General features: G+C 42.3%; 2 protein-coding genes across 10 annotated transcripts in view; one reads left to right on the plus strand and one right to left on the minus strand.

Annotated features, from left to right (window-relative positions):
- Positions 1 to 1,345, plus strand: part of USP34 (ubiquitin specific peptidase 34) — a 231,592-nt gene extending 230,247 nt beyond the window's left edge. For 3 of the 7 annotated variants that reach the window (XM_029232070.1, XM_029232069.1, XM_029232074.1), the window contains one exon: positions 103 to 1,262. In XM_029232070.1, the coding sequence (XP_029087903.1) occupies positions 103 to 710 (608 nt within the window). In that variant the 3' untranslated portion in view covers positions 711 to 1,262. Of the gene's footprint in view, positions 1 to 102 lie in introns of all 7 variants that reach the window. The other 4 variants (XM_029232068.1, XM_029232067.1, XM_029232073.1 and 1 more) reach the window with 4 other exon arrangements.
- On the minus strand, positions 764 to 23,995 carry LOC114900707 (activator of 90 kDa heat shock protein ATPase homolog 2). 3 transcript variants are annotated; one of them, XM_029232076.1, is made up of 9 exons: positions 23,834 to 23,995; positions 22,455 to 22,645; positions 7,335 to 7,420; positions 5,388 to 5,502; positions 4,220 to 4,308; positions 3,362 to 3,472; positions 2,848 to 2,949; positions 2,299 to 2,350; positions 764 to 2,160 (listed from the first exon to the last, which is right to left on the minus strand). In XM_029232076.1, the coding sequence occupies exons 1-9, from the start codon at positions 23,911 to 23,913 to the stop codon at positions 1,988 to 1,990; spliced, it is 999 nt and encodes a 332-aa protein (XP_029087909.1). In that variant the 5' UTR covers positions 23,914 to 23,995; the 3' UTR covers positions 764 to 1,987. The 3 variants fall into 3 exon arrangements, with proteins under 3 accessions (XP_029087909.1, XP_029087908.1, XP_029087910.1); XM_029232075.1 differs by having other exon boundaries at positions 3,362 to 3,478; XM_029232077.1 differs by lacking the exon at positions 2,848 to 2,949 and having other exon boundaries at positions 3,362 to 3,478.
- Between the last annotated feature and the right edge of the window lie 1,033 nt (positions 23,996 to 25,028).

The raw sequence follows: 25,028 nt of genomic DNA on the forward strand, positions 1-25,028 counted from the left end.
CTCCTGAATATAAATGCTAAAAACCAGAATTTCCACAACCACCCCCAGTATGATCTTAAATGACTCCTTTCAGAGAATTTGTTTTGATGTTCCTTTTCACAGATGATGAAGGGGCAACTCCTGTTAAAAGAAGGCGCGTTAGCAGTGACGAGGAGCACACTGTAGACAGCTGCATCAGTGACGTGAAAACAGACACCAGGGAGGTCCTGACCCCAACTAGCACTTCAGACAATGAGACAAGAGACTCCTCAATTATCGACCCAGGAACTGAGCAAGATCTTCCTTCCCCTGAAAATAGTTCTGTTAAAGAATACCGAATGGAAGTTCCATCTTCGTTTTCAGAAGACACGTCAAATATCAGGTCACAGCATGCAGAAGAACAGTCCACCAACGTTAGATTTGAAGACTGTAAAGAATTCAAAGACCTCCACTGTTCCAAGGATTCTAACCTTGCCGAGGAAGAGTCCGAGTTCCCTTCGACTTCTCTCTCTGCAGTTCTGTCTGACTTAGCTGACTTGAGAAGCTGTGACGGTCAAGCTTTGCCCTCCCAGGACTCTGAGGCTGCTTTATCACTCAGTTGTGGCCATTCCAGAGGACTCTTTAGTCACATGCAGCAGCACGACATTTTAGATACCCTGTGTAGGACCATTGAATCTACAATCCATGTGGTCACGAGGATATCTGGCAAAGGAAACCAAGCTGCTTCTTGACATTAGATGTAGCATGTCTACTTTTAAGGTCACCCCTCACCCCCAATGTATAAGTTTTGCTTATTTCTGTTTTTGTGCTTCAGTTCGTCCAGTGCTCTCTGCTTGAATGGCAAGATAGATTTATAGGCTTAATTCTTGGTCAGGCAGAACTTCAGATGAAACAATTTGCATCTTCAGTATACTTTCTAAAGGGCAATCAGATAATGAATATGTTTTATGTAATTAAGAGTTCACTGTAGTGGCTTTCATTTAATATGGCTGTCTGGGAGGAACAGGGTTCCCTGACCCTGTACAATGTAATTTAAACTTAACAGCATTTTTACTGTGTATAATATGGTGTCCTCTGTGCCAGTTTTGTACCTTATAAGAGAGGCAGATTGCCTCTGATCGCTGTGGTTCTTATTATCAAAATTAAGTTTACTTGTATACGGAACAACCACAAGAAATTTGATTCTGTAAAGAATCCTCTTTAGCTGTGGCCTGGCAGTATATAAATGGTGCTTTATTTAACAGAATACCTGTGGAGGAAATAAAGCACACTTGATGTAAAAATAATTGTTTTATTTTTATTGACATGACTGATTGCTATTCTGTGCACTTAATTAAACTGATTGTGATGACTTTTTATTTGTTTACATACCTTGCTTCAAGTCTTCTCAGATGAAAGTAATGAGAAAACTGAATGGGGGAACATACATACTTACTTATCCATTATATTCTATTTCATTAGAAGCATCGTGGCAGTCCAAAAAGTACCTTTTTCCATAGACTTTTCAATCCTCACCACCCTGAAGTGCGTAACTGCTGCAGGGAGAAGCATAACAATACAGCCAACTCGCCCTCACTTCAGCATGCTTCTGAATGCAACATGCCACTGTTTCACTACCTCAGAGCTACACACCTTAAAAACCCTTAAGTAAAATAAAGGAATAGTATTAACATGCCATTTATTTTTTGTCTTCCTGAACTAAAATTACAGCTAAAACAGCAAGCTTGCTAGGACAAGCTTTAGCTTGGGACACTTCAACTATCTGTACTCAGGGACTCAATCTATTCCCAGAGGAGCATCTATGGGAGGTAAAATACCTAATTTCACATTGCTTGCTTTCTAGTCATAGTAAAGATTCAAACAATGCTTTCAAATGTAAGTTCATGGATTTCATTCAATATAAATTAAGAGTATTTGTTTTCTTTTTTTAAAGGAATGACAGAGGGAAGAGGTAAACGTTACACTTTTTCTGCTTACAAAATGTAATGCCCTTATAAAATCTTCTAACTCAACCATTTAGGGTGATCAGCTGCAGTAAACCTTGTATTTCTTCAAAATGCTGCTTCTGCCAACAGAATTTCATGTTCTCTTCTTCACAGACAGGAACTCCTTTACAGTCCAATTGTAATTCCGTCTGCCCTAGAGTAGGCACAAAATTCAGTGCAACTATTGCATAGTGTTCTGGAAGAAGAAAAGGAAAGCTTATTACTGCATTATGAAAAGAAAAATTTATCCATACAGTACCACTATTTGATTTTCATAGAGGGGAAAAAAAAAAAACGAGTGTTGGTTTGGACTTAAAAGGTGCTAATAACATACCTTCTGGCCAGTTCCTACATCTCCATTTCATGACGATCTTTTTATTTGTTAACTGAAAACAAAGGGGAAATTCCACTGAAAAAGCCCCTATGTACAAGAAGTAATCAGTGAACAACGTACACTCCCATCTTCCAGTTTATATGCCAGCACCACTGAGAATTCATTGTCCCTAGTGCCAAAATGTGACAAAAGTAACATCAAGGACAGAAGCGTGACAACCAATGCAGAGCTGATGTCAACGGCAAGGCAACTGACATTTGGCGACACACACCCTAGTGGCAGAAACCTGAAACTTCTAGACCAAGAGTTGGGAGGAATTATACTTGTGTCTTCTAAAATCATAAACATTGCACAATTACTGTGAAACTAAAGCGTCAGCTTTTAGTATATATAACATTTTTTATTTTCCCTGTAACCAACTTTATAAAGTGGTCAAGTTTCTGTGAACTCAGATAAAAACCAAAGCACATTTAAAAAAGGCATGAATAAAGCAATATTAACAGAAGTCAGTCCCAGCTTAACTTTCCTTTAACCTATAAGATTACTTACCAATTCTACATATTCACCAGTGATGTTCCCATCAAACATTTGGAATTTCCTTCCCTTTTCAGCTTCTAATACAGCAGGAGATTTAGAAAATTTTTGCACCAACTAACCAAGCAAAACATACAATAGACATGTTATTCTGGCGTATGCTATCATGTTTTTAACCTAAATGTAAAGTACTAATATAAGCTACTGTGGTTTGTGTTTGTTTAATTGTGAATACATAGCTTTTAATTATAGCTTCCTCTTTCTCTCCCTGTCTTTCAGAGGAAGAAAGCTCAGTAAGTTGCTCCAAACCCCTCAATGCTGATAAATTCCCCCCAAATGCCCATCATTTACCCCCCTCAAATCTTTAGGATAACTTCCCCGCCTCAAGCTATCCTAAAGATCTCTAGATCTCTTCAATCAGAAAAACACGGCCACGCAGGAAACCATGAACCAGCTTCAGTTCTTAGTGGTGTAGGTGTATTTTCTCCCAATGTCAGCATTTCAGATCCTGGCTTGAGACGTGACTTACATCTTTCACAGTGAAGATTCTGTACAGCTGCTCAATAGCTGTGTCAAACAGTTCCGTCATGTGCAGTGCCACAGTAGGAATCCTTACGCCCAGCGCCACTGGAGAGGAGGCCTGAATCTCAAAAGAAAAGGTTCCAAAGCATAATTATTAGCATGACAAGAGATTCAAAAAATTCAGTCTTCCAGTCTTAGTAAAACACCAAAGTGACCCCCACACTATCCCTTCCACTAAAAGCCTTTTTAGCACCACCAATCCTACCTAGTCTTTATTTTGGAAACAGTTCAGTGCTCCTTAGCTCTGTTCCACTCCCAGACTATGGCTTCCACTCCCAGGCTATGGCTTCACAGCCCAAATCCTACTTGGATATGTAAATATGACCCAGGGAGCATAAAGATAAGCAGGTGAAAGATACCAGCACTTAAGGCCAAAGGGTGTCAATTCCCCATCACCAGATTCTGAGAACAGGATCTAAAACCTCCCAATCCTCCAAATGTCTGGAGAGAAGTTTCTTCCATCATGGTATGTGACCTCAAAGTCACCTGCTGTTATTTGTTGCCTACCGAAACAACACTGCCTTTATAGCAGTCTTGAACTAAATTCAATATTTATCCCACAAAAAGGATTCCCTTCCATCAAGGATGAAAGTCTCATTTCATCATTTCCCCCAAAATGGCAAGGGATGCAAGGGTGGATTAACTGGCCCATCTCAATATCCTTCATAGTTCTCCATCATTAACTGGCCCATCTCAATATCCTTCATAGTTCTCCATCATCACAAGGCTGTTTAGAGCTTTGAAGCCCTCTCATTAAGCACTTCCTTTCTCCCCCTCCCTACATGTCTGCCACCAGAGATCATACCTGCAAGGTAGTCTCACTCAGTTTCCTTTTAACAGTCAATTCTTGGGTTGCCATAGCTTTGGTTGGTAAAATCATTCCCATTGTAAATTCTACAAAGAAAACGTATGAGAAATGGTTTTAATAAAGAACTTTTTACTTTTCAGCACAAATACTAAGGCAGAAAACTGAAAATAAGATATAAGAATATAAAGGAACTGATATTTGTAAAAAGAATTCCTATAGCGTTTTGAGAATTTCAAGACCATTCTGTATTTTTTACATATAAAACTAATCATTAACCTGAGTTCCATGGCAACAAATGCCTTTTATCCTTTTCTTTTTATCAAATGCCTCACTTTTATCTAGTTTTTGATAAAATAGCATAATTTCCAAAGGTTGTTTTCCAAAAAGCTCCATTTTATACACCTAACTACTAATAGCTTTATGGCCTTCACTTACTGTCAAAGCCAGACACTTGGCTTATTGCTTCACCATCACTTCACAAAGCTTGGCCTCACAGTATTCAAGCCTGTGGGCCAGCAGCGTGTGTGATCTCGTAGGAAAAGTGTAAACCCCAAACCCATCTATGTCAATGCCTAGATACTCAGCAGAGTCCAAGGATGAGGTGCAGACATACATGCCCTGCTGGCTATTTTACCTGGCAGGTAACTTCTCTAATTTAGGGAAGAAGACAATAACCTCAATTCCACACAGTGAAGGGATTAAATAAGTCTCAACTACACCTGTAATACCTGCAGTCACTTTCATTCACTCATTCAACAAAAATTAAGCACCTACTACATGCCAGGCATTGTGCTAGATGCTGGAGATATAGCAGTGAACAAGACAGGCTCCTTCCATGCCTTCATGGAGCTTACAGTCTAACAGGGAAGGCAGACATTAAACAAATAATTATAAAAACAACTGATAAAATAATTATCATTCCAGAAAACTATCAACAATTCTGTAGGCAAAATGGTTCACGTTGTGTAAAATACTGATAATCACTAATTATGGTCTAACTCATGACTAGCTCTCAACCTCCAGACTACAATTTATCCTGCAGCATACAGAATTGTTTTTAGAGCTTTGGAAATCAGCCTAACCTGGGAATCCAGACCACAGTGCAGAGCATTATTTGGGTAAATGGAAAAGGGACCCTGTAGTTCACAAGGGATGCCTTCTTTACCCGTCTTAAGTGCCTTCAGGTAATCTCCAAGGGCTTCCCTGACCTTGGCGGTGCCTGCAGTTTTCATAAGATCCTTCAGTATATTCCCATCTCCTTTCTTTTTACTCACGTTCACCTACAAATCAGAAAAATACAAACCTAAGAAAAATCTGGTTTGACATAATCTTATAATACTGGGACATATGGATGAGGGAACTGTGATGGTGAGGAAAGGGAAAGAAGTGGATGTAAGAGACATGACAGGTTTTCTTCATATAGTTTGAGAAGATGTAAGGGATTTTTAATTAAGGGTCCATTGACCTGGTTGGTGGCCAAATCTTGAACGGACTTCGTAGAATGTAAACCCCCCAATTTGCGTACGTTTTATGTGTATATATATTATATCGATGATGTAGTCCATGGCTTTCACAGGGTCTAGAAATGCGCTGTCTAGTATGGAGCCGCTTAGCCACATGTGGCTACTGAGCACTTGCAATGCGGCTGGTATGATTTGAGATGTGCTGTAAGTGTAAAATAATATACACCAGACTTTGAAGACTTAGTACCAAAAAAGAATGTAAAATAACCTCATTAATAACTTTGATACTAATTACATGTTAAAATGATATTTTTACATTTTGGGTAAAATAAAAAATATTAAAACTAATTTCATGTTTCTTTTAAATTTTTTAACATGGCTACTAGAAAATTTTAAGTTCCTTATGTGGCTTGCATTATATTTCTGTTGAACAGCGCTCATCTAGAACCCCAAAGCCAGTGTAATTAGGAAAACCAAGTTCCCAATATCCTGGTCTTGGGCTACATTTTTTTGTCAGGGAGGAGAGTTGGGAAAGGGAGAGGAGGAGGGAGAGGGAAGATGGAAGGAATGGACAGGAGGAGAGAGGGGGAGACAGGGAGAGGGAAGTGTCAAAATGCTGTTCTGGGGATGCCTCTGTAGTAGTCTCAGAACGAAGAGGTGTTGGTTTGAAATATCTAGCGTCCCTGTGATTCGGTTGAGTTGGGCCTGCTCCCAGGCCCCAGTTCTAATCTGAAGAGTTTGTTCTGTAATACTATTGTACCACAGGCTGAATCTAAAAGACCAGTTTAATATGCTGCTGAAACACTTCTCAGCTGATGGATCTGAATACAGCAAAGTGAAATCACAGCCCGAGGGCAACAACCACACATCTGAAGGTATGTCCGAGACAGCCCCATTTCTACAGCCTTTCATAACCTTTAAGAAAGGCAACTCATAGTGGCTCAGCGTAACTTAGTTTTTATATCTTGAAGGCCTTCACACTGAATACATTCACAAATCAAAAAAGACCCTGTATCAAACTATCTTCATTTGGCAAATAAAAGCTGCTGTACAAATGGTCTCGCCCCAAAACCAAGCTTTTGGCTGAAAGAGGGCACTAACTGTAAACCAAGCATGGGAGTTACACAGGCTCTATCTCCCAAGACAACCAGAAGAGCCAGTCAAAAGCAACACACACTAATTTACTAAAAAACATGGTATAACCAAGGGAGATCACAGCGAAAAGCTGAGAATTTTCACTATTGAAGGGAAAGAGCAACGATGCAGAGGAGCAGCAGCAAAATCCCATTCACCAAGCTGTGCAAAATACCTGAGCACTTTCCAGTATGTACACTGTCATGTGTATCTGAAACGTGAATTAACCCAGTGTCACAGATGAGGAGGCCACGGACGGTGCAGTCACCTGCCTGGGCCCGACTCCTGGTCCACAGGGGTCTAGGGCCTCCTCAGTGTGCTCTTCCTCCTGCACCACTCTCCCACCCCACGCTGCGCCCAGGTACAGCTATCCTCCTCAGCAAACGAGCCCTCACTGCTCACCAAAACTACCGCACAAGCACCACACAGTCCGATTAACAGTTTTTCAAATGCCCAACATGTCTAACAGAAACTTGATTTAAAAAAAAAAAAAGAAACTCCATCAGATACCTCACCTCAGTGTCATCTACTTCATTTTCTTCAGACAGGTTGGGTATTTCAATCAACCCCTTGTGCTTCGCACCAGATTCTTTAATTATACCTAAAATGAGCAAAATACGTTCCTCAATTACAAAGTAACAGCCAGTTTACGTACACCTGCCCTGCCTAACTGAACAGCCCACCCTCCTCACAGGGCACTGCCACCGTGGGGACGAGGCAGGCCAAGCCTTCCCCACCACACACGCGCCCAAACCGACCCTGCTCCCCTGGCCCACATCACAGGTAAGCACCCTAGGAAGGCGGGGGTAAGAACCTGGCAAGTAAAGTGCACACACGACCAGGGGCCACGGGGAAGCACGGGACTGGAGTAAATGGCTCTGTTAACCAATGTTTCTTCTTTCATCCCTCAATATTCTTTACCAAGTCAAAGCAGGATAAAGGGCTGTCTTGAAGAGGAGTCACAACAGGGACAGGAAGGCAAAAAGGGACAATGAGTTCTGATCACAGAAAGAGTGAGGGGAGGCAGGTGTGGCCTGGGGAAGTTTGTGTGGACTCTATGCAGCTGGTTTCTTTCAAGACCAGAGTGTTGACTTCAATGACGACATCAAGATGGTGACAGGTTATTCCCGACTTCAGTCCCCCTCACAAAAAGACCAACTGGCTGCTATCCATGGACAAGACACCACTGTGAAAATCCCAAAACCCAGAGGTGAGGCTGAACACGCTCCTGGACCAGAGGCAGAAAAGGACTGCATTAGAAGGGGATGAGGAGTGGTTTAACACTCTGACCAAACTGCCCCTCCGCCAGGCCAACACAGAACCACACTGAGAGGGCCCCACTGCAGTTTTTCCAGCAGGAAAAGAGGGCAGAAGGTGGACATGCAGGTCCCCGGCACTGCTGGATGCTTCCTGGGAGGGCCACTGGGGTCTCGACTCATGGAGACCACTGGGAATCAGATAGGGATGGAGAAGGCGGGGCAGGGCTTGTCAGCAACCAGTGCTCAGATCTGGATGGGCCATGCTCCTGTTTGCAGCAGTGCATGAGCAGAGCTCAGCGGGCAAATTCTGCCTGATCTGGGTTCCCAGGCAACAGGCCAAAGCCAGCTGTGGAGCCCATTCTACCGCCCTACAAATTCATAGCTCCACTCAACTGCTGAGTGTAGCTTCCCATCCAGGAAGCCCAACCAGAGGGCAGCCTTGGAGCCCATCCAAACAGCCCCACTTGGGCAGGGAGCCAAGCCAGCAGCCCTGCCCAACTGTTGAGCATAGCCTCTGGCCCTGCGTAACCCAGGGGCCTGAACAGTGACCCTAAGCAGCCTCGGAACCCAGCCTACAGCCCTGCCCAATTGCTTAACACAGCTTATGGCCTTGTCCAGACGAAGAGCCCAGCAGAGACCCCACCCCACAGAGAACAGTCTCTAGCCTCCCCAACTGTGGGATACAGCTGGAAGCCCCTCCTGACCAGACAGCACAGCCTGCAACCTTGTTCAACAGCTGAGCATACTCAGCACCCTATGGATGCTGAAGCCAGGCCTGCAGACCTGCCCAACTTCAAGGCACAATCTGTGTCCCCCACCTGGTCACAGAACACAGCCTGAGGCAAGGTCCTACCATGAAACCCTGCCTGCAGCCCTGCCTGAACACAGAGTCCAGCCAGCAGCACCACCTGGTCAGGGAGCATAGCCTGAGACCCCACTCAACCTGCAGCAATGGCAGAGCTCAGTCCATAACCCTGCCCAATCATAGAGTCCAACCAGTGGCGCCACCCTGCCAGGGAACACAGCCAGTGTTCCACAGACTGGAACCAAGGGTAACTGCAGAGCCCAGCTAATGGCCCCATGTAACCATGGAGCACAGCCAGCAACCCTGCCTAGTCAGGGAGCCCACTCAGCAGCCCTGCTTAAACATGGAGCCCAGTCGACGCACCCAACCACAAAGCCCAGCTACTGGTAGTCCCCTATCCTGACCTCAGAGCACACTCAACTGGAGAGCCTGACAGCAAGCCCTGCCTGCCCATGGACACTACTAGTTGACACATCCAATAACCCAAGTTGAATGGTGAAGGTTTTTCCCGGCCAAAGCAAACCTGTAAAACATGGAAGAAGAGACCACTTACTTATACACACAGATACCAGTGCAAGGAATCAAGGCTCAAGAAAAATTAGGTAAATATGACACCACCAAAAGAATCAAATAAAGCTCTAACAACTGACCCAAAGAAATGGAGATGTATGAACTATATGACCAGGAATTTAGAATAAACCTCTCAAAGAATGTAGTGAACTATAAGAACACACAACTAAATGAAATTAGGAAAATAATGCATGAACAAAATAAGTTCAAAAAAGAAACAGAAATCATTAAAAAAAACAAAGCCAGCAAAATTCCTGGAGCTAAAGAATACAATGACTATACTGAAGAATTCAATAGAGAGCTTCAACAGCTAACCTGACCTAGTAGAAGTAAACAGTTAGTAAACTAGAAGATGGGTTATTTGAAATTGTCCAGTCAGAGAAACAAAAAAGAAAAAGTAATGAAAAAGAGTGAAGAAACAATATGGATCTCATGTGATACCATCAAATGAAATAACACATGCATTATGAAAGTCCCAGAAGGAGAAGAGAAAGGGACAGAAAGTCTATTTAAAACAATAATGGTTGAAAACTTCCCAAACCTGAGAAGAGAAATGGACATCCAGATTCATAAGGCCCAAAGGACCCCCAAATAGGCTGAGCTCAAAAAAGGCTGCACCAAGACACATTACAGTTAAACTGTCAAAAATCAAAAACAAAAAGAATTTTGAAAGCAGCAAGAGAAAAGCAACTCTTCACATACAAGGGAGCTTCATAAAGCTACAGGTGGATTTCTCAACAGAAACTTGACAGGCCAGCAGTGGGATGATATACTCAAAATACTGAAAGAAACAATATGTCATCCAAGAATACTATACCCAGCAAAGCTGTCCTTCAGAAGTAAAAGAGAGATAGAGACTTGCCCAAACAAACAAAACCTGAGGGGGCTCAATGTCATTAAACCTGCCTTATAAGAAATGCTAAAGGACATTCTTCAAGCTGAAATAAAAGGATGCTAGTTAGCATCATAAAAACATATGAATGTGTAAAACTCACTGGTAATGGTAAATATACAAAGTCAGATGATCTAATATTGCAATGGTGGTGTGTAATTCTCTTACAACTCTACATTAAAAGTTAAAAAACAAATGAATTTAAAATAACCATAACTATGAGAATTTGTTATTGGATACACAATGTAAAAATATGTAAATTGTAACCTAATAACCTAAAATGTGAGGGGGGAAGAAGTATAAATTTCTGTATGCTATCAAATTTAAGTTATCAGTTTAAATAGGGTGTTATAAATATATTTTATATACACCTCAGGTTAACCACAAAGGAAAAACCACAAAAGGTTATGATAAAGGAGTCAAAGCATACCAGCACAAAAAGGCAGCAAATGACTAAAGAGCTGGCAAGAGAGGAAGCAAAGAAGATAGGATCTACAAAACAGGAAAGAATTAATAAACGGCAATAGTAAGTCCTTACCTATCAATAGTTACTTTAAATATAAATGGATTAAATTCTCCAATCAAAAGGCACAGAATGCCTGACTGGATGAAAAAAAAACAAGATCCAACAACGTGCTGCCTACAAGAGACTCATTTTAGCTTTAAGGATACACATAAACTGAGAGTAGAGGGATGGAAAAGATACTTCAAGGAAATATTAACCAAAAGAAAGTAGGAGTAGCTATACTTATATTAGACAAATAAGGCTTTAAGCTAAAAATGGTCAAAACAAAGAAAGTCATTATATAATGCTAAAGGTGTCAATTCATCAAGATATAATAATTGTAAATATTTATGCGCCTAATACTGCAGCACCTAAATATATAAAGCAATTACTTAGAAAACTTATAAGGAGAAATAAACAGCAATACAATAATAGCTGGGGACTTTAACACTCTACTCTCAACAATGGATATATCATCCAGAGAGAAAACCAATAGGGAAATATCAGATCTGAACAACACTATACATGAAATAGACCTAACAAACATATACTGAACATTCCATCAAAGAGCAACAGAATGCATTTTTCTCAAGCACCCACAGAACATTTTCTAGGATAAATCATAAGTTAGGCCACAAAACAGGTCTCAACAAATTCAAACAGATGGAAATTATAGTAAGCATCTTTTCCAACCACAAATGGTATTAAACTAGAAATCAGTAACAGAAGGAAAGCTGGAAAGTTCACAAATACATGGAAATTAAAATACTCCTGGGCTTCCCTGGTGGCACAGTGGTTGAGAGTCCGCCTGCCGATGCAGGGGACACGGGTTTGTGCCCCAGTCCAGGAAGATCCCACATGCCGCAGAGCGGCTGGGCCTGTGAGCCATGGCCGCTGAGCCTGCGCGTCCAGAGCCTATGCTCCGCAATGGGAGAGGCCACAACAGTGAGAGGCCCGCATACCGTAAAAAGAAAAAAAAAAAATACTCCTGAACCAATAGCTCAAAGAAATCAAAGGGAAAATTTAAAAATATCTTGGCACAAATAAAAACGTAAACACAAACACTTATGAGATGCAGCAAAACCAGTTCTAAGAGGGAAGTTTGTAGCTATAAACTCATACAACGACAAATAAAAAGAAATATCTCATATAAAGAGCCTGACATTACACATCAAGGAACTAGAAAAAAAACAAACTAAGCCCAAAGTTAGCAGAAGAGATAACCAGCAATCTACAGATTCAATGCAATGCCTGTTAAAATTCCAATGGCATTTTTCACAGAAATAGAACAATCCTAAAATTTGTATGCAACCACAAAAGACCCCAAACAGCCTAAACAATCTTGAAAAAGAACAAAGCTGAAGGCATCATACTTCCTGATTTCAAACTATATTATAAAGATATAGTAATCAAAAGAGTATGGTATTGGCATAAAAAACAGGTACACAGATCAATGGAAGAGAATAGAGAGCCCAAAAATAAACCCATGCATATGTGGTCAATTAAGCTTTGACAAAGGAGTCAAGAATATACAGTGAGGAAAGGACTGTCTCCTCAATAAATGATGTTGAGAAAACTGGCAGCCACAAGTAAAACAATGATACTGGACCACTATCTTACACCATACACAAAAAATTAACTCAAGGTGAACTAAAGACTTGAACCTAAGACCTGAAACCACAAAAGCCCTAGAAGAATACAAAGGTGATAAGCTCCTTGACAATGGTCTTGGCAATGATTTTTAGATTTAACACCAAAAGCAAATATAAACAAGCGGGACTAGTCAAACTAAAAAGCTTCTGCAAAGAAAACCCAACAAAATGAAAAGGCAACCTACTGAATGAGAAAAAATATTTGTAAATTATGTATATGATAAGGGGTTAATATCCAAAATATATAAGGAATTTATAAAACTCAATAACAAAAAACAATCTGGTTAGAAAATAGGCAGAAAATCTGAAGAGACATTTTTCCAAAGAAGACATACAAATGGCCAACAGGTACATGAAATGGTGCTCAACATCACAGAATTATACATCAAAAGCACAATGCGATATCACCTCACACCTATTACAGTGTCTTTTATTAACAACTTATTGACCAGAGATGTATTAATATGTCTTTTGTTACCTGAACATTATGGACCAGAGACGTATCAATACATTTTTAGAGAGTGATACAATTAACATCGCCTTGAAAAGTTGTTAGAACTTAAAATTGATCAAGGGTTCATTAATCAACTTATGATTGTCGTTATCATTCACATTATTCTCTGTTAGGTTTTTGTTCCAACCTTGTGTATATTATAAATGCAAGTTTATTACCGTAAAATTTTCAAAAATGACACATCGTGAAATTCTGAGTGAAGAATTTTTTGGTCAATTTTATGCAGATACTTTCTCTGACTGTCCGAGCAACATATATACTAGTGTCTCAGAAGATGATAATTCTTCAGAATATAGTTGATTCAGACGATGTGAATATCAGACTAACAAAAAGACAAAAAACCTTAGTGATTGATTCTGATATGGAAAGTGAAAACGAAACTCACGGTGCTGGAGAATGCTCCTTTGCTTCTACAGAAGAGTGGATTGAAGACATTTCATGAAAACTAGAAGACTTTACAGGTGTGTCAGGTGTAACCACTGAATGTAATAACCCGAAAACATAACAGAATTAATTTTTTTTTTTGGCAGTAACTTTTTCAAGTTGGTCGCTTCTCAAACAAACTTGTATCACCAACAGAATGAAAAATCATATAAAGAGTATGGTAAGGCTTTAAAATGGACTGATGTAACCAATAGTGACACGAAGAAGTTTCTTGGATTAATAATTTTGGTGGGACAAATAAGAAAGTCACACTGGAAAGAATATTGGACTGATCCCTTACTTGAAACACCTGTCTTTCCAAAGATTCTGACGAGAATAAGGTTCAAACAAATAATGACAGCTCTTCACTTTAATAACTCAGAAACTCCACTTCCTACAGACAGAATTTCAAAAGTTAAACCTCTTTTGGATTATTTTCTACCAAAATTTCAATCGATCTATATACAAACAAGAGCTATCACTTGATAAGGCAATGATAAAAGTGGAGAGGACAACTCAAGACTCAAAACCTATAATCCCAGAAAACTTACAAAATATGGAATTTTGGTCAGGATGGTTAGCAAAAGTGAAACTGGATATATATGCTACCTTGAGATTTACACAGGTGAAGGAAAGAAACTACAACAATATTATCAGTCCTACAACCTTATCTTGGTTCACAGCACCATATGTACCAAGACAATTATTACAACAGTGTGTCCACATCTGAAACACTGTTGAAAAATAAAACCATAGTTTGTGGGACTATAAGAGAGAATTGTGGTCTACCAAACCAATTAAAGGAGAAATCTAAAATCTACAGGGGGAGAAATGACATTCTCATGGAAGGGAGAAGTGATTCTTCTTATATGGAAAGACAAGAGGCTAGTCCGCATTGTGACAACTATTCATGATGCCTCCATAACATCTACAGGAAAGGAAGACAGGAGGACTGGCCATCAGAAAACTAAGCCCACTTGTATATTAGAGTATAATAAATATATGAGGGACTTCCCCAGTGGTACAGTGGATAAGACTCCGTGCTCCCAATGCAGGGGGCCCGGGTTCGATCCCTGGTCAGGGAACTAGATCCCACATGCATGCTGCAACTAAGAGTTCGCATGCCACAACTAAGGAGCCCTGGAGCCGCAACTAAGGAACCCGTCTGCCGCAACTGAGCCCACGTGCTGCAACTAAGGAGCTGGCAAGCTGCAACTAAGGAGCCCACCTGCTGCAACTAAAACCTGGTGCAACCAAATAAATATTTTTTAAAAATAGAATCATATCAAAAACAAAACAAAACACAACAAAAATGTATGAAAGGAGTTGATCGATTGATCAATATCTGGCAAACTTCAATATCCTCCAGAAAACTCGAAAATGGTATAAGAAAGTGGGTTACTGTTTGAGTAAATACAGTTTATTCAATGCATTTAAAATTTACTGTAGCCTTAATGCACATAATAAAATGACTTAACAAGCAATTTTTGTTAGCAGTAGCTAGAGAATGGGTAACTGACCAGTCTGGTGAATGTAGTGGTAGTCCCACACCTGGTGCTTCTTGTGGCATTTCTAAAAGAGCCCCTCCACAAAGATCCACCTTGTTGACTATCAGGTAAAATAAAAGAACATATTCTATATGAAATAATACCCACAGGACTAATAAAAAATGACACCACAAAGTGTAGAATCTGCTCTTCCAGGAGAAAGCACAGTGAAAAGTATATTTGTAATACATGTTCTTTCCCCTGCACAGAGGTGCCTGCTTTACTGCCTATCACACTCTAACGAAATAATAGAATGCTTTAGTAAGACATGTACTAAGTTTCAAATAAATACATTAAGTGAAAAAAAAGTTGTTGATATTTACTCAAACACAGGTGTTTCAATATTCACTTACATAACAAATTGCCAGCCACAGGCGTTAGTTTCTGCAAAAATCCCCCCGTCAGTAATGTGTTAGAAAGGGAAGAAATAATGAGTGTTGGCAAGGATGTGGAGAAAAAGAAATCCTTGTGCACTGCTGGTAGGAATGTAAACTGGTGCAACCACTATGGAAAACAGTATTAAGGTTCCTCCAAAAATTAAAAATAGAACTACCATATGATCCAGCAATTCCAGTTCTGGGTATATATCCAAAGGAAACAATAACACTAATTTGAAAAGATATATGCATCCACATGTTCACTGCAGCATTATTTACAATAGGTAAGACATGCAAGCAACCTAAGTGTCCGTCAGTGGATGAACAGATAAAGAAAATGTAGTACATACACACAATGGAATATTATTTAGCTATAAAAAAGAAAAACACTCCTGCCAATTGTAGCAACCTGGATGGAACTTGAGGGCATTATGCTAAATAAAATAAGTCAGAAAGACAAATACTATTTGATCTCACTTATATGTGCATCTAAAAGAAAAAAATAAAACGAAAAACCGAAGTCGGACTTCCCTGGTGGCACAGTGGTTAAGAATCCACCTGTAAATGCAGGGGACACGGGTTTGAGCCCTGGTCCTGGAAGATCCCACATGCTGCGGAACAACTAAGCACGTGCACCACAACTACTGAGCCTGTACTCTGGAGCCCACGAGCCACAAGTACTGAGCCTGTGCACCACTACTACTGAAGCCTGCACACCTAGAGCCAGTGCTCCACAACAAAGAGAAACCACGGCAATGAGAAGTCCGCGCACCACAACAAAGAGTAGCCCCCACTCGCCACAACTAGAGAAAGCCCACATGCATTAACGAAAGACCCAATGCAGCCAAAAATTAATTTTAAAAAAAGAAGAAGCAATTAAAAAAAAAATCCAAAGTCACAGATACAGAGAACAGATTAGTGGTTGCCAGAGACAGGGGGTGGTGGAATGGGTAAAACGGGTGAAAGTGGTCAAAAGTACAAATTTCCAGTTATAAAAAGTAAGTCATGGGGATGTAATACACAGTATGGTAACTATAATAATACTATATTGTATATTTGAAAGAAAGTAAACCTTAAAAATTCTAATCCCAAGAAAAAAGAAAATCTTATAACCATATGGTGATGAATGTTAACTAGACTTATTGTGGTCACCATTTCTTGTTGTGTACAAATATACAATCATTATATCGCAAAATGAATATAATGTTGTATGCCTATTATATCTCAATTAAAAAAAAGGGATAAAGATTAGAGCAAAAATAAGTGAAACATGGGACTTCCCTGGTGGTGCAGTGGTTAAGAATCTGCCTGCCAATGCAGAGGACACGGGTTCAAGCTCTGGTCTGGGAAGATCCCACATGCTGTGGAGCAACTAAGCCCATTTGCCACAACTATGGAGCCTGTGCTGTAGAGCCTGCAATCCACAACTACTGAGCCCGTGTGCCACAACTCCTGAAACCCACACACCTAGAGCCCATGCCCCACAACAAGAGAAGCCACCGCAATGAGAAGCCTGTGGACCACAATGAAGAGCAGCCCCCGCTCACTGCAACTACAGAAAGCCTGTGCGCAGCAACAAAGACCCAATGCAGCCAAATAAATAAATTAATTAAATAAAATAAATGAAACAGAGAACAGGAAAACAATAGAAAAGTTTAATAAAACAAAGAACTGGTTCTTTGAAAAGGTAAACAATTATTGACAAAACTTTAGCTAGACTAACCAAGGGAAAAAAAGAGGACCCAAATAAATAAAATTAAAAATGAAAGAGGAGACATTACAACTGATACCACACAAATACAAAGGATAATAAGCAACTACCGTTAACAATTTTATGCTATAAAACTGGACAACCTAAAAGAAATGGATAAATTCCTAGAAACATATCACCTACCAAGCCTGAATCATTAAGGACTAGAAAGTCTGAACAGACCAATTATGATTAAGGAAACTGAATCAGTAATCAAAAAAAACTCCCAACAAAGAAAAGCCCAGAATCAGATGATTTCACTGGGGAATTCTACCAAACATTTAAAGAATTAACATCAATCCTTTTCAAACTCTTCCCAAAAACTGAAGAGAGGGAACATTCCCAGACTCATTTTAAGAGGCCAGCATTACCAGGATACCAAAGCCAGTTAAGGACACTACAAGAAAAAATTACAGGGCTACTCAGCCATCCAGTGGTTAAGACTCTGCGCTTCCACCGCAGGAGGCCCAGGCTTGACCCCTGGTCGGGGAACTAAGATCCACATGCCACACAGTGCGGCCAAAAGAAAAAAAAGAAAAAGAAAAAACTACAGACAAATATACTTGATGAATATAGATGCAAAAATTCTCAACAAAATACTGGCAAATTGAATTCAACAGCACATTAAAAGGATCAAATACTAAGATCAAGTGGAATTAATCCCTGGGATGCAAGGATGGTTTAATACCCAAGTCAAATGTGATGCATCACATTAACACAATGAAAAATAAAGATAATATGATGATCTCAATTCATGCAGAAAAAGCATTTGAGAAAATTCAACATCCACTGATAATAAAAACTCCCAACAAAGTGGGTATAATAGAAACATATCTCAACATAACAAAGGCGATATATATGACAGCCCCACAGCTGACATTGTACTCAACGGTGAAATGTTGGAAGCTTTTCCCCTAATAACAGGAATAAGATAAGGGTACCCACTCTCACCACTCCCATTCAACACAGTATTGGAAGTCCTAGCCAGAGCAATGAAGCAAGAAAAAGAAATAAAAGGCATCCAAATTGGAAAGGAAAAGGTAAAATTACCTCTATTTGCATAGCACATGATCATATATACAAAAAAATCCAAGAGACCATTAGAACTAATAAATAAATTCAGTAAAGTTTCAGGATAGAAAATCAACATACAAAAATCAGTTGCTTTTCAATACACTAACAATGAACTATCTGAAAAAGAAATAAAGAAAACATCCCATTTACAATAGCAGCAAAAATGGTATATATATAAATTTGACCTAGGAGGTAAAAGGTCTGTAGATGGGAAACTATAAGACACTGATGAAAGATATCCCATGTTCATGTCTTGGAAGAATTAATATTGTTAAAATGTCCATACTACTTGGGAGATTGGGATTGACATATATACACTAATATGTATAAAATAGATAACTAGTAAGAACCCACTGCATAAAATAAATAAATAAATAAAAAAATTTTTTAAATGTCCATACTACACAAAGGCATCTGTACATTCAATGCAAGGTCCCTACCAAGATTCCAGTGGCATGTTTTTTACAGAAGTAGAAAAAACAATCCTAAAATTCACATGGAACCACAAAACACTCTGATAGCCAAAGCAATACCAAGAAAAAAGAACAAAGCTGGAGGCATCACAGTTCCTGATTTCAAACTTTACTACAAAGCAAGAGTGATCAAAACAGTATGGTACTGGCATAAAAAAAAGACGTACCAATGGAACAGAATCAAGAGCCCAGAAATAAACCCATGCATATATGGTCAACTAATACATGACAAGAGAAACAAAAATACTCCATGGGTAAAATATACTACCTTCAGGGCTTCGCTGGTGGCGCAGTGGTTGAGAGTCCGCCTGCCGATGCAGGGGACAGGGGTTCATGCCCCGGTCCGGGAGGATCCCACATGCCGTGGAGCGGCTGGGCCCGTGAGCCATGGCCGCTGAGCCTGCGCGTCCGGAGCCTGTGCTCCGCAACGGGAGAGGCCACAACAGTGAGAGGCCCGGGTACCGCAAAAGATAAATAAATAAAGATACTACCTTCAATAAATGGCGCTGGGAAAACTGGACATTCACATGCAAAAGAATGAAAATGAATCTTACACTATACACAAAATATACACTATACACAAAAATTAACTTGAAATGGATTAAAAACTTAAATGTAAGACCTGAATCCATAAAACTCCTAGGGAAAAAAGCTCCTTGATGTTGGTCTGGGGCTACTCAAACTAAAAAGCTTCTGCACAGGCAAAAGAAACAGTCAACAAAATGAAAAGGCAACCTACAGAATAGAAGAAAATATTTGTAAACCATATCTGATGAGTTAATATCCAAAATATGTAAGGAATCATACAACTCAATAGCAAAAAACCAAAACAAAACAAAAAATACCATTAAAAAGATGGGTAGGGCTTCCCTGGTGGCGCAGTGGTTGAGAGTCCGCCTGCCGATGCAGGGGACACAGGCTCCTGCCCCAGTCTGGGAAGATCCCACATGCCGCGGAGCGGCTGCGCCCGTGGGCCATGGCCGCTGAGCCTGCGCGTCCGGAGCCTGTTGCTCCGCGGCAGGAGAGGCCACAACAGTGAGAGGCCCGCGTACTGCAAAAAAAAAAACAAAAAAAAAGATGGACAAAGGAACTGAATAGACATTTATGCAAAGAAAATATTCAAATGCCCAACAGGTGCCTGAAAAGGTGCCCAACAGGTACCTGAAAAGGTGTCCAACATCACTAATCATCAGGGAAATGTAAATCAAAACCATAAAGAGATAACACTGTACCCCTGTTAGAATGGCTACTATCAAAAAGAGATAACAAGTGCTGGTGAGGGTGTGGAGAAAAGGGAACCCTCATGCACTACTGGTGAGAATGTAAATTGGTGCAGCCGCTATGGAAAACCGTATAGAGGTTCCTCAAAAAATTAAAAATAGAATTACGACATGATGTAGCAATTCCACTTCCAGATATATAGCCAAAGGAAATGGAATCACTATCTCAAAGACATATCTGCACCCCGATATTCAATATAGCATTATTTATTCAATATAGCATTATTTATGGTAGCCAAGACATGGAAACAACCTAAGCATCCATCGATGGATGAATGAATAAAGAGAATGTGGCATATTTACACAATGGGATATTATTCAGCCATAAAAAAGAAGGGAAATCTTGCCATTTGTGACAACATGGATGATCCTTGAGGGCATTATGCTAAGTGAGATAAGTCAGAGAAAACCAAATAGTGTATGATCTCATTTATATGTGTAATCAAAAAAAAAACCAAACTCACAGAAACAGAAAGTAGACTGGTGGTTGCAAGGTGGCAGAGGGAAGGGTGGTGAAGGTGGTCAAAAGACACAAAGGGCACATATAACTTCCACTTACATGATGAGTAAGTTCTGAGGATGTAATGTGCAGCAGGGTAAGCAATACAGTATTATACACTTGAAAATTGCTCAGACAGCAGATCTTAAAAGTTCTCAACATACACACAAAAAAATTGTAACTGTATGAGGTGATGAATATTTTAACTAACCTTATTGTGGAAATCATTTTGCAATATACACATATATCAAATCATCATGTTGTATACCTTTCACTCATACAATGTTATAAATCAATTATATCTCAATAAATCTGAGAAAGCTATAACTTTAATATAATTAAAATTTAATTAAAAAAAAAAAAGGAAGACCAGAGTACTGTCTCCTCCCCAGTGGGTCCCACTAGCCACCTCTAGGATTAACTACTAGAGGAGAAAGCACATGGGGTCAGGGAAGCCCTGTTCCGTCTGCCCTCTGGCTGCTGCCTGGGAGTTGCTGGGTCTTAACCTACAAAGGAGCAGGTTGCTGCTTTGAGCTAAGGGAGATGGAAGAGACACAAGACCATGAGTTTCCTTGGGGACCTCAGAGCCCCTGTCCTGGGGAGCTGGATGTGTAAGGAGCCAGATCCTGCTATGATCCAGCCAAGAGCAGCCACTGAGGGAGCAACTGAGAGCAAACCCCAAGCCAGAAGGTTTCAACGCACAAGTGGGACTGCTTTTGATGCTCGCTGAACATTCCCTGGGCTCTGGCCTGGCTCCAGTTAGCAAGACAGCCACTAGGACAGAGGCGCAAGGACAGCTCACCAGGCAGCTCTCTAACCCAAACTCTCAAGAAAGAAGCTGACACAAGCTGAGGCCCAAACACAGCACCATCCTCCAGAACCAGATCTTGCCCTCTCTCCTCCTTTTCCTTTTCCCTTTGTCTTCATATCCATGGTTATTTCACCAAATATTTATTGAGTATAGACTGTCCACCCAGCAAGGAGCCAGGCACCACGGGAGAAATTTATTCATTCAACAAACACAACGTTTCAGACAGTGATCTGGAAACAAAACCAATCAATCCCTGACCCAAAGACCCAAAGAATGAAAACCACCAAAATGTCTATCAACTGATGAACAGATAAAATGTGCTACATCTATACAACAGAACGTCAACAATGAAAAAGAATGAAACATGCTACAAGACAGATGAACCTTGAAAACATTGTCAAGTAAAAGAAGCTACTCACAAAAGACCACATACTGTGTGATACCATTCATATGAAATGTCCAGAACAGGCAAATCCATGGAGACAGAAATTAGATGAGAGGTTGCAAGGACTGGGGGAGTGACTGCTAACAGGTACATGGTTTTGGGGGAGAGATGAAAATGTTCTGTAACTGACTGTAGTGATGGCTGCACAACTCTGTGAGTATACTGAAAACCAGGGAATTGTACACTTTAAATGGGCGACCTGTATGGTATGTGAATTATATCTCAATAAAGCTGATATTTTAAAAAATCTCTGCCCTGATGAACGGGGACAAAAGGGGAATCCAGAACAATAATAATGTAACCATATGTAGTGTGCCAAATATCAGTGCTTTGGGGAGAAATAAAGCAGGGAAGGGAAACAGTACAAGGAAGGGATCTGAAACTGTTAGAGAATGGAGACAGATGGCTTTACTCAGGATGCAAACCTGAAAGAGCTTAAGGAGCCAGCAGGCACCTATCGAGGGGAAGAGTACTCCAGGCAGCAGCTCCAGGAAACGCTAGTGCTCACAAATGCCTGGCAGATTGAGTCCAGCTGACAGCTAAGAGCCCTAAAGAGCTGAGTGCTGGGAGAAAGGGAAGCCCACAGCTGGTTGGACAAGGAACTCCACGTGCAGTTAAGGGTGTCCAGAACTCCAAACACCAATTCAGGGGCCCATAGCAGGAGTTCTAAATTTATCTGTTGAATGAATGACTAATGAATCAACCAACTCTGCCCCAACACAGCCCCCAGCCCCACCTGTACCTGGAGGACCCTGTTACCTTTCCAGCCCAGTTTGATGTTCCACTCATAGAAGAAAATCAGCTTTCCTTTGCGGCTGCTGCAGGAAGCCTCGCCTTCCACCTGCTTCAGCTCACTGATCTCGCAACGGCCAGCCTCATTCTCCACAGCAATGCCCACCAGGAGCTCGCGGAGCTTCCCCTTGGACCAGCTGGTGGCATCCCGCTCTGTCCTGCCGAGGACAAGAAGGGCAGAGCCGTGAATGGAAGCCCCCACTGGTGTCCACACGCCCACCCTGAGGAATCAGGGTAATGCCCTGGCCCAGTCCAGATCAGCCCAATTCCTCTCAAGCAGCTGTTGGGTGGTACTTTGTCTTAAAAACACTGGTTTATTTGGGGGAAAGGAGGTCTCGAACTCTCACCTGGTGGAAATGGAGGGGTAAAGCCTGGGCCACATGAAAAGGTAATTATAACTGAAATAACTTTTATCGTAATAAGACAAATTATCAAGTGTTTTCACACAGATATTATCTCATACAATCTTCCCAAATAATGTTCCCATTTTAAGGGGTGGAAATGAGCAGAGAGAAGTCCATTAAGTGTCCACGGTGACAAGGCTGGGAAAGGAGAGGTCAGCTCTTCCCAACCCCAAGCCAGGACTCCCCCAGGGAAGGATGCCCTCACAGGCTAAGGCTTTGCTCTGCCCTGGACCTGCCTCAGCATCACCTTGATGGCCTTGAGGTAGCGCAGCCCTCAGAGGAGCAGAGCAGAGAACATCACTTCCTGAAGCTCTGACTGAAGAGTGAGGGGCAAAAATCAGCCCAAACTCCATATGAGATAGAAAAAGGATGGGTAACTAGTAAGAACTCCTAGAAGGCAGGGCTCATCAGAGACTCATCAAGTTAAATGTGGAGTTGAGATCCAAATTCCTGTTCTTTCCAATACATACGTCTCACACACACACACACACACACTTTCTACCTTCATTTTAACTCCCCCAAACTTCAAGGGGCTGGGGGGGAGGGGCGGCGCGGGGAGAGCTTCTAAGGTCAGAGACTGCCGAAGCTGAAGCGGTAAGTCAAGAATGACTTCTATTCCTGGGACCCAACCCAACTTTCAAAAAAGAGGAAAGTGAAGTCCCACAGCCGTTGCAGATAAGACCCCGGGTCTTCAGGCTCCAAGGGCTCCGCAAGCCCTGAGGCTAAAGACGAGCATCTGCACCTGTGCAGCCCCCAACCCTCCCCACTCCCCCGGCCCAGGGCCCACCATGGCCCGGGAGGCGCCCCGAGACACCCGGCCGCCCCTGCACCCGGGTCACAGGGCGCCGGGCGCTCGCAGAGGGTCCCCACCCCCACCCCGCCCCGCCGGCTCCGGAGGGAGGAGGCCCGGACGCCGCGGCCCCGGCCCCTGCCCGGCCGCACCAGTGCCAGTTGTTCACGTTGGTCCCGTCCTCCCGCTCCTCCACGATCCAGCGCGGGTCCCCCTGGCCCCACTTGGCCATGTCTGCGCCGCGGCGCGGCCTCAGCGGAGAACAAGGAAGAACCGCGGCAGCGCTAGGGCTCCGTCGCCGACGTTTCCGGCCTTCAAGCCCAAGATCAGAGCGTTCGCAGCGCCCAGAAAGTGCCAGAAATCCCCGCCCCCTGCGCCACCCGGCCCCACCCGCCCCGCTCGCCCCGCTGCGGAGCTCCGGGAGAGCTGGAGCTGGGCTGGTTCCGAGGGGCGGGGGCGCGGGGCGGGGCCCGGAGGGTGGAGGGGGCGGGGGGCGTCTGGGCTCAGGAAGCCCGCCCCCGGGAGGGGCTTGGGCCCGAGGCGGGTGCGGGCCAGGAGGGGAGGGGTCGGGGCCCAGGAGACCCGCGTCGGGGCCGGCGGTGGGTAGGCTAAGGGCCCGAGCCACGGCGCTGGGGAGGGGGCGACCTGGGAGGCCGGGTGGGGTTTGCGGAGGCCTTGGGCCCCGCCGCGGGTCTCGCAAGTGCACGGGCTGGGGAAGGCCGGACGCCTCTCAACGGTTCGTTATTATTACTGCAGCGATGACCTTCAGTGCTGGCAAGCGGGGCGTTGAGTAAGGGGCGCCTGAGAGTTGCACCGGGGCTGCAGACAGGAAACGGCCGTCGGGCTGCCACCGGCAGTGCTGACGGTGTTCGGTCCTCTAGAGGAGACGACCCTCGCGAGCACTTGGTCACCCTGTTTGCTGTGCGACCGACTTGCTGAGGTCGGAGCGCGCCCACGATGCGAGGCGGAGGTGGTCTCGGCGGAGCGCGCCGTGTTTACACCGTATTCGTTTTCTGTTTAAAGTTCCTACGGAGTTGGTGCACTCTGGCTCTCTCCTGGACGCCAAGTCTCACGCCTTTCCGCCACCTGTCCAAGTAGCAGGAGCTACCAAGTTCCCAGTTACTTCGGGAATGTTTACATTTTATTCATATAATAGTCCTTTCTAGATGACAAAAGAATGTGATTGCAAGCGTATATTACTGCAGCTCGATTCAATTTTACAAAAGTTAATTGGGTATTAATGATTCCTTTAACGAATTTTCACCTTTCAGCAAAAACTTTGCGCCAACTATTTGGGAAATGTTGCTGACAGGTCTGTGGATATTTATTTAGCAGGCAGAACAGGTA

Source organism: Monodon monoceros, unplaced genomic scaffold, assembly GCF_005190385.1.
Source record: "Monodon monoceros isolate NGI ecotype Baffin Bay Population unplaced genomic scaffold, NGI_Narwhal_1 Super_Scaffold_19, whole genome shotgun sequence".
In the NCBI taxonomy this organism is placed as follows: domain Eukaryota; kingdom Metazoa; phylum Chordata; class Mammalia; order Artiodactyla; family Monodontidae; genus Monodon; species Monodon monoceros.